A 10,517-nucleotide genomic window follows, 5' to 3' on the forward strand; every position below is an offset into this window, starting at 1 on the left:
TCCATTTCCTCGACATAATTCCACGAAGATTGTTCGAGAATGCTTTTTGCATGTACTTGACAAGTTCTTTAAGGAATAAGGTCAAGCTATTTTCTATTAAGTAGCACGACAAGTCTTGGTTAGTGACAATGAAAGATGGATATCAATAGAATCTGTCAAGATGATTCGATTGGAATATCCTAAAGGGACAGAATATTTTGAGGAATCTTTTGATCACTCAAATAGTTTCTGACTCAAGTCATCGCCTGGAGTAATAAGAAATGACTAAAAGAAGGTTTAACCGAAAAGTAGAAAACCTTCAGAATATTAGTCGTTATATTACTGTTAGAGGAAATTAACATGACAGATGATGAATTCGTATAGGCTACATTTTTCCTAAGTCCTAGTTCATTTGAACAAAAGACTAGATATGGAAATGAGAGAGCCTGAATTGTCATCAAAATTTGTTTAAAGCGAGTGAAGATGTTTTGTAAGTTGGATTGACCTCTTTTAAAGAAGGACAATGGCTTACATGACAATGCAACTTCTAAGTAAGAGATCTTGATCCAGTTAGCTTTTTGTTGCAGTGGGAGCTGTTAATGCTCAATTATTGTTTTATGGTTGATGTTTAAGGTATCATAGTATTGAAACAATATAGATGCAACAAGATTGAGTATTAAACAACACATCAACTTCTTAAACAATGAATGATAAAGTATTTATGGCTCTTAGTCTTAAGGCCAAGAAAATACTTAGTTATTGTTCAAACTGATCTAGACTATCAAGATTTTAACCATTTGTTAAATAGCTTGAAAGTCGATAATGTATATTCGATGCACTATGAGTTAGAATCATTTGATTCATAATACTTATAGAAGTGCAACGTAGAAAGACTAGCAAGTCTCAATGGTTTACACCAATAAGGAGACGAGCAAAGCGTTATGATCAGTAATGGGAGTCTAATCTCCATTAACGAATCCAAGCATTATTTCAAAGAATGGGATAGTTATGTAAGAAGGAATCGAAGTCTTTCTAAGACAAGTTTGATCAAGTGATGAGTTGTACTCATGAAAATCTTATCATTGATGGGATAAGCGTTAGATATAACGAGATACACCTTAAAGAAACTACCATCATCAGTACCTTCTACAAAACACGAGTTGTGGACTAGAGCGACTCTAGTCTAGCATATCTCAAGGTGTAATGTTGTTCCAACGCATGTTGGAAAGGTATCTAAGTAATTGGAGTTTAGTACTGAGGTATGTTTTAAGGTTGTCCCAAATGATGTAAGATTATAAGTTCTGTAATCTTCAAAGATATAATTCTTGTATGAAGATCAAGAAAGGAACTAAAAGTCTAACAGCGTGATAACTCTCAGGACAGAGAGATCGAATTTTCCACGTTACCAAGGACTCATACCATTAGAAATTTTGCACTAATAAAATCAAATTCAGAACATAAGATTGTAAGAACCATGTCGTAGTGGGAGCGTTCCTAAGGAACATAACAAGTTCATGGGTCTAAGAGTGTCGTAAGAATCAGTCTTAGACTAACTTGAACATAATCCCTTTAACTACAATGTGGAATTGGTTCATTTGGATATTCGTCCTTGAAAAGGTGATAGATTCCAAACTACAATCTTAGATAGACAACATGTTTTACAAGACTTGCAATACTACCTACAGGTTGTGTCAGTCAGTGGGAGCTAGTACATTTGCAAGTGTAAATGTGGATCTCAAATGGCTAGACAATGACAATGGGCTATGCCCAAAGAGAAATATCATCTTCTCGTTGTCGCTGTGTCAAGATTTGTTCGATCCTACTGTCTATCAGCACTTACATAATTAGAATGTATATATTATGATTGTCAAGACAACTTTCTATTAATAGAAGTCTTGAGGAAATCATCTACATGGAACATCCTAATAGGTATGTAATAAAGGGTAAGAAACACATGATTGGAAGCTTATGAAGACCTTTGTGGTCTTAGGCATGCATCTAAATCAGAGTATGTGTTTTAGCGAGATTGTCAACTCTTTTGAATTTGACATGTGCCCTTAAATGTGTTGTAAGCACAAGGAAGTTGAAAGTGCATTAAATATGGTATTATTGGTACTCTACGATGATGAAATCTACAAAAGTTGTAAACAACTAAGATTGGCATCTAGCGTAGGAAACTGGTTGTCTACCCAGTTTAAGATAAAGGATTATAGAGAAACTAATTACATTCTAAGCATCTAAAGTCTTTCAGATTGCTAGAAAAAATGTTGAGATTCTCTTAGGAATCCTATATCTACACATAGCTTGGAACATTTTAGCATTAGAATTTCCATGCAAAGGTTTTTACCTTTCAAGATGGAATTGTCTTGTCTCTAGTCAAGTGTCGTTTGACGCTTAGTGAGAACAAGAATTATGAGACTAGTTTCGGAGATAAGTGTCTCATGTATACTATGATGTGTACTAAGTTTGATATTAGTTGTGCTCATGCATAACAAGTGTATATCATATTAACCGTGGCAAAGGATTTTGATTGAGGTAATGAATATACCATAGTACTTGAGAAACACTAATCGCTATATTCTAGTTTACCAGTCATTCATGTAATGTCCTTGGGGTTACACTGACTAAATCTTATGACTAATCAGTGATCGAGTAAGTCATCCTCATCATATGTGTTTACCTTAGGAGTATACTCCTAGTAGCTTTGATCGTAAGTTTGAGTATGCCTGTGAGTATTTTTACTCTAGCAAAGGCTAACTCAAGAGAAACACGAGATCATAAGCTAAGCAATCACATAGAGAGATAAAATTAATTAAAGATCAAGTACACAGCAAAGACATAGTGGTGCAAAAGATATTATCAGAGAACAACCAAACAGATTTTTCACAGAAATTGCCTTTGTGGCAACATGTTTCAAACATGGTGTGAAATGAATGATAGTTCGATATATCTAGCTCCAAGGCCTGCTTTGTGTATAAGTAGGAGAGTTTTTGGCAGTGGGTATACTCGAAAGCATGTTTTGAGTATAAGTGGGAGATTGTTAGGTTTAGTATACTGAAAAGCATGTTTCGAGCGAGTTCGCACGAATAGAATCTTGCTTGTGTACGGAAAAACTCTACAATTCACTTTTGACCCGATTCAGTATTATTCGAGCATTTCGCACGAATAGAATCAGTATATTATTACATTGTGTTTGCTTGTGCGTTTATAAGATGTTTTATAAACATTTAAATGCATAAGAAATAAACGAAGACTAAGTCTTTTGCTTAGTAGACTGGTTGTGGGCGTCGTCCACTTTAAGGTAACTACAGTCGGTTTTATGCAATGCTTTGCGAAAGAAAAAGAAGAATTTCACAACCTAGATAGGCTTTGGCTACCTATCGTGAAAGGTTGCAATGTTAGTCCGATTATTTCTAAGCCTTATTGAAATAAGATGACGTTGGTGTGGTATAGCACTGAATGGATCTAACAGCAAGACGTGTCTTTATGCTATCTACTGAAAGACGAGGTCTTGATAAATATCTATTTCTTAATCAATGTACGTTAGCATTGAGCATACGATATTGAGTATCTACTACTTTGACTTACCAAAGGTGCGGGTTTTTCGTCACCCAACGATCCGGGTATATTAGGTAGTGGTGATCATTATCTAGCGGTGCTAGGATTGCTATTATGTTGAATCGTGCGCGAGGTGAGTCTCGTTTGATAATGTCCTCAAGGGGAGCTTGAACAAGGTTTTATTATTCGAAAACTGGCCATATGGAGTTTTATTACTCTATGAATAATAAATAAGTGTTTCTTGCTAAGTTCACTCTTGGAATTAATAAGATGTTAATTAATTAAGTTCATAGCAGACTTTAATTAATTAATGGACATTTATATCTTAAGCGCGGGAAATAAATAATAAACAAAATGGAAACCAGGAATACTTATAATTTCGGATTTGGATGGGGAGTTCAGTATTACGTCTGTAGTGGCTGCTCGTAATATTCCAATATAAACTTGTAGTATTAAATTGTGGTTCAATTTAATTATTAAAAAGCTAATTGGGGGGAGGCCATATCCAAAACCTTCCATAGATCCCTGACTGTGCCCAATATGAACTTAATATAAACAGGAGAATAAAGGAGACAGAAAACACATTTAATTTTCATAATGAAAATTGTCCCTCTCTAATTAGAAGAGGAGATCGAAATTTTTAGCTCTCCTCCGTGAGAAGTTCTGTCTTCGTTATTCGAGTCCTAGTGTTTCGATAAGATCAGCCCACCCTGATGTCGAGATACAGTTCGGGACACCAGTCAGAAGATCCGTGGTCTAGTATTGAAGATCATCGTGGAGAAGGCGCGAGCAATCTATGATTCTTTAGAGAATCAAATCGGTAACTCTAAACCGTAGAATTCATGTTTAGGATTTATATTGTATGAGCATGAATTATTCGCGTTCTAGCATGCAATTCTGTGTTAACATGTGAATTGATTAATCCCATAATCTGTCAAATAGATCCTACGTCTGATTTATTTGTTTTGTACAAGTCTTTTGTTGTGAAGGGGCTCCATCCCTATCCGACGCCGGCTCCGATTAGGTGTTCACCCAGTTCGCCGGAGCTAACTTGGGTAACCCCGACGCCGGCCCGGGTAGTTCCCAACGCCGGCCGCAAGAAAGGAAGAAGTCGACGGCCAACCACCGTCGCGCCGCGACTCCATCCGCCCCCACTCCCGATCCCGCTCCCTTTGTGGCACCTCAACCCCCCACCAACTCATTGTGGGGGGTTTTGGCCCAACTCAATTTGGCCGATAGGTCAAATATGACCCCCGAGCAACTTCGATCGCATGTTGCAATGATACGGGGTCTCGAAAGAACATTGGGGGTAGAGCCGGATGAATAGTCTTCCACGGGGATATTTTAACCTTTAATTATGTAATTTTTATTTTTTAGGAGTTTAATTATGTAATTTTTATTTTTTAGGTGTTTAATTATGTAATATTTAATTTTTAGGATTTTAATTATGTAATTTTTAATTTTTAGAATTTTAATTATGTAATTTTTAATTTTTTTGTAATTTTTAATATTATTACGGGTATTTTTAATGCATTTTTATTTTGTGGAAATATTTTTATTTAAATTGAATAATAGAATGGTCGGACCCTTGAGCTTGTAGAGCACGAATGTGGATGTTGTGCTCTTGCCTAAGAGCAGGGAGTAAAAAAGTAATAAAAGTGGGTCCGGACCCACATCCGTGCTCATTGGCCAGAGCACGGATGGGGATGCTCTAAGGATTTGTTTTGAGGCATGGGGATGCTCTAAGGATTTGTTTCGCCAGCTCCTGTTGGCCATTCACACCGTCGTCTCCACTCTCCACAGCTCCTGTCGGCCCTTCCATCCCTGAGGTACTCTGTATGGAATAAAAAAGAATGTGTGTGTTTGTGTGTGTTTGTGTGTGTAGAGCATATCTCTGCTTTGCTTTGCTTTGCTTTGTGTATGTATTAATAATATTGGTACTCTGTATTTGGATTATTCTACTCCCTCTATGTTATTTCTCCGACTTTATCTAAATGGAGTACCGTATTTGGTTTGCTCTAATAATTCAACATTTATTCTTATACAGTTGAGTATTTGGTTTGCTCTAATAATTTTTAAATGCAAATAGAAACAAATAGTAGTAATAATTTTATTCTTATACAGTTGAGTATGATTTTTTTTGTCTATTATTCAGTTACATGATTTTACCCAGTCTTGTTTAATTCGTGTAAGCCGTAAGTGTTTGAAGAAATAACACAACATCTATCAATGAATTTTTTTCCAGATTGGCAGATTCTCTCAATTATTTTTTTTCCCAGATTCTGTCAATTGAATTTCAGATTATTTGATTTCTGTCAATTAAATTTCAGATTAAATGTAGCTATTAAATGGCAGCCGCTGCTGCGGTATAGAAGAAGAAAGTGTTATACTGTTATGCTAATTTTGACATGTTTCTTTCATTCTTTCGTACTTGCAGATTTCAGATTTAGTAAGTAAAAGGCAGACAATTTTTCTCTACTCTACAACATAGATTATTCAGCATCAAGTTGTAATGTAAGTTATTCATTAATTTTGATGTAATTTATGTATTGTTAAGTTGCAAATTGATTGCTAAGTATCTCTGAAAATTTATTATTATAGATGTTGTGTGATGAAAGTGAAGCAGTTGGAGATACCATCGAAAATAATGCAACTGAAGATACTCCATCTGAGGATCCTCGAGACAAAGGAGAGGCAAAAAAGAGGAAAACTATGGAGAAAAGATCAGAGGTTTGGGATCATTTTACTCCGTTCTTAGATAACAATAAGAAACAGAGAGCTAAGTGTGTGCATTGTGCGAAAACATTATGTGGAGAATCTAAGAATGGCACTTCTTCACTTAAAGCACATTTGAGTAAATGCAATAAAATTTCAACTACAGGTCCTAGGCAAACACGGTTGGTGTTACAATCTTGTCAAAGCTCATCACTTAGTAGTTGGAATTTTGAGCAAGAAGAGGTTAGGAAAGCTTTAGATTATATGATCATTGTGGATGAGTTGCCTTTTAAGTTTGTTGAATGGGAGGGTTTTAAATACTTTTGTTTGAAGTCATGTCCTCAGTTTAAGATTCCATCTAGATGGTCAGTTTCACGTGATTGTTTTAAGTTCTATGAAGATGAAAAGAAATTGCTCATGACATTGCTTAAATCGGCCAACCAAAGAGTGTGTCTTACCACAGATACATGGACTTCTTGTCAAAAGGTGAACTACATGTGTTTGACTGCTCACTATATTGATAATGATTGGAAATTGAAAAAAAAATTATTTTTTTTTTCCAATTTCTAGTCATAAAGGTATAGATATTGGTTTGGAAATTGAGAAGTGCTTGCATGATTGGGGAATCAATATGATGTTTACGATTACTGTTGATAATGCTTCTTCGAATAATACTGCATTGGTTTATTTGAAAAGAACTATTAGGCAATGGGGGGAAAGTGTAGGAAATTGTGACTATATGCATATGAGGTGCATTGCTCATATATTCAATTTAGTGGTGCAAAAAGGCTTGAAAGAGATTGGACCTTCGGTGAAGAAAATCAAAAATGCAGTTCGGTTTATTAGGCACTCATCTACAAGGCTGGGCAAATTTAAGGAGTGTTGTGAACTAGAAAAAATATCTAGTAAGAGCATGTTGTGCTTAGATGTTGCAACTCGATGGAACTCGACATTCTTCATGTTGGAAGCTGCGACAACTTTTGAGAAAGCTTTCTATAGGTTTGAGTTGATAGACTTATCATATAAAAAGGATCTTGAAGTAAGGCATAAGGATCTTGAAGTTGATGATGATGATGAGGATGAGGATGCGGATGAAGATAAAGTTCACGGGGTGCCAAAAGAGGAAGATTGGAGGAAAGCAAAATTAATGTTGAATTTCTTGAGGATTTTTTATGAGGCAACTAATAGGATTTCTAGATCTTTATGTGTTACCTCTAATTTATTTCTTCATGAGATTTACAAAGTGCATGCATTGTTGAAGGCTTTCATAGAGGGTGATGATTTTGAATTGAGTATCATGGCAAAGAAAATGAAAGAAAAATTTGACAAGTATTGGGGGAATCCTAGGAAGATGAATAAGCTCATTTTCATGGCTGTTGTTGTTGATCCTCGATACAAGTTGAAGTTGGTGAAACTTGTGTTGGCACATATGTACGATGAGGAGTTGGCTAACTCATTTGGAAATGAAGGTGAGGCTGAATTAGTTAACATGTGTGGTGATTACAAACAGTCAATTGTCCAACAAAATGTAGGACATGCAGAATTGAAATTGAATGCTACACCTGATGATAATGATGTATTGAAGAATGCTATGAAAATGGTGAGTTCCTTGTGCGAGACTTTTCACCAAAGGCATGATGAAGTCAATGATGTACATAAATATCTTATGGAGGATATTGAGAGTGGTGGGTCAAAATTTGACCTTTTGGATTGGTGGAAAAGTAATGAATATAAATATCCTGTACTCTCCCAATTTGCCCGTGATATTCTAGCAGTTCCTATCTCCACTGTAGCATCTGAGTCCGCTTTTAGCACCGGTGGCCGAGTTCTTGATCCATTTAGGAGCTCTTTAAGTTCTAAAGTTGTCGAGTATCTTGTTTGTGGTCAAAATTGGCTTCGCAAATCTTCCAAATTTAGTGTTGAAGAAATTCTTGAAGATGTCCAAAAGATAGAAGAATGTAGTTTTATACATTTAAGTTTTTTGTTTTTGATTATTTCATTTATAGTACTTATATAACTCTTTTTTGTGTAGGTATTACATTGATGTCTACTCAAGATTCAACAAATTAATCAATCTCCATTATTTGTTGAAACTTGCTTGCACTTGGACAATATTGACAACTTGTCATGGAACTTCATTTTGGATTTATTTTGATGTAATGTGTTGAAACTATTGAAGACATTTTGGTTGATGTTTTTTATTGTGGAATGTTGATTGCATATTTGTATTTGTTGGTTGATGCCTTTGATGGATTAGGGATATTATCATTTTTATCTTGTTATGTTTTGTAGGTTGAAAATTTCTAAGTTTCTGGACATTTTTTTCTCTCTCTAGATTTTCGGTTTTTTTAATTCGGGTTTTCGGTTTAAGGTTTTTCGGTTTTTTATATAATTTTGGTTTTTCAGTTTAATTCGGGTTTTTAAGTTCGGTTTTCAGTTTTTCGGTTTTCGGTTCGGTTTTAGTTTTATGCGAAATTCGCTTTTTCAAGTTCGGTTCGGTTTGGGCGAAAAACCGAACTGCCCAAACCGAACTGAAACCCGAATGCACACCCCTAGTTTTGCCGATTATGATTTCGTATGTAATATGTATCGCTCATGTTCAATTTACATGTTTCTACAAAACACCCAACAAAACTAAAAAAATGTTCTGAGTATAAAAAAATTACAAACTAAAGTTTAAATACAAATGTTATATTACTTATATCATATTCTATTGTCTCAGCCTAAGTGACACATTATTTTTTTCGGACTGTATTTTCAAAAATCTACTACCCAAATATTCATATTTTAAGGGATCTCATGTATAATTAGTCACCATATTTTTTAAAATAATTTTAGTAGTTATCATACTTTAAAAAAGATTATTTGCCTGTAAATACTTGAACTTTCAATATTTTCTGCTTTTTTCCCCGAACTTTTATTTTTGAATGTAAATAAATGAACTTTGAATTTTTTTCCCCTAACAAAACATTTTAGCAAAATTAAAGCTGATGTGGAGTACACTTAGGATATTACCATTTACGAGGCAAAATGTGGCAGATCAATATAACATGCTTAACTTTCGACATTTTCTGATTCTTCCCCTAATATTTTCCTTTTTCTAATTAATTGTATGAACAATGAGATTTTCTAAAAAAATTTCTTAATAAACAATTTCAATCAAAATAGTACTAATAATTTTAACCTTTTTCAATTGTAAATTTTAGTTGTTCAATAATTTTTTTAATTATATTTAACTGTGTAATGCCTTGATAAATTTAAGATAGGTTGTGAATTAAGATATTTGTATTCAAATCGCATTTGATTAGAATGATGATTGTTTTTATTTTTCTATACTAATGCTTTCTTTTCATGATTTAAATGATAATGTAAAAATTTACATTTAATTATATTTTATTTTAATTATATAATACTCACATCAGGCATACACGTCAGTTTCAATTTTAAAAAAAAAATTGAGAAAAATAAGAAAAACTGAAGGTTCATGTATTTTAAATTCAAAAATAAAAATTCGAGGGGAAAAGCAGAAAATATTGAAAGTTCATGTATTCACAGGTAAATAACTCTTTAAAAAATAGTAAGTTATTTATCCTTCTAAAATTTCTCAAATATCTATATTTTCGTCCCTGATTAATATGTCAACATATTATATTACAAATATCAATATAATGACATAAATATATCGGTATATTTATACTCTTTCTAATGTTCTGAAAATATCAAACACTCAAGCTACAAAACGGCAAGCTACAAAAAGATACGTGAAAAGACGAGAACACCAAGTAGTTCTAATGTGTTTATACATAATGAAACACTGTTCTTATTCAATTACACGTTGTATTAATTACGTAGGGTAGTTATCAAATCTAATACTACTATATATCTCAATTTTTCCATACGTGTAAATTGAACACTATCTATCTGATGGATCCGCGAATTTCTGATGTTAGTAAATGCTGGTAGAGAATGAAAACTACAACACACAGAATTTACGTGGTTCGATTTACTGAAGTAAATCTACGTCCACGGGAAGAGGGGAGGGCAAGATTGTATTGCTTGATCTGGGGTTACAGCTTACAACACAGACTTGCTATATGATTTTATCTCTAGAGAGCTTAACCTTCTTCTATCTGATCTAAGTTCTATTTATACCTTGAACTGAGATCGTGGCTTGCATCACCACTAAGTCGTGGATGTCGTGTAGGTCATGGCCTAAGATCGTGGATGTAGTGTAGGTCATGGCCTAAGATCGTGGCCTGAGTTGA

General features: G+C 34.3%; 1 protein-coding gene across 1 annotated transcript; it reads left to right on the forward strand.

The window, feature by feature from the left end:
• The first annotated feature begins 5,885 nt into the window (after positions 1–5,885).
• Positions 5,886–8,322, forward strand: LOC121749338 (zinc finger BED domain-containing protein RICESLEEPER 2-like). Its single transcript, XM_042143916.1, has 6 exons — positions 5,886–5,903; positions 5,975–5,986; positions 6,139–6,267; positions 6,419–6,495; positions 6,823–8,210; positions 8,285–8,322. The coding sequence occupies exons 1-6, from the start codon at positions 5,886–5,888 to the stop codon at positions 8,320–8,322; spliced, it is 1,662 nt and encodes a 553-aa protein (XP_041999850.1).
• The last annotated feature ends 2,195 nt before the right edge of the window (positions 8,323–10,517 follow it).

The sequence above is a fragment of the Salvia splendens genome, chromosome 9 (assembly GCF_004379255.2).
Source record: "Salvia splendens isolate huo1 chromosome 9, SspV2, whole genome shotgun sequence".
Taxonomy (NCBI): Eukaryota; Viridiplantae; Streptophyta; class Magnoliopsida; order Lamiales; family Lamiaceae; genus Salvia; species Salvia splendens.

Excerpts from the sequence above, each read along its gene's own strand:
- LOC121749338 (XM_042143916.1), top strand. Across the intron at positions 6,496-6,822 it reads GGAATTTTGAGCAAGAAGAG|TCATAAAGGTATAGATATTG; the intron begins GTTAGGAAAGCT and ends TCCAATTTCTAG. Across the intron at positions 8,211-8,284 it reads TGTCCAAAAGATAGAAGAAT|GTATTACATTGATGTCTACT; the intron begins GTAGTTTTATAC and ends TTTTTTGTGTAG.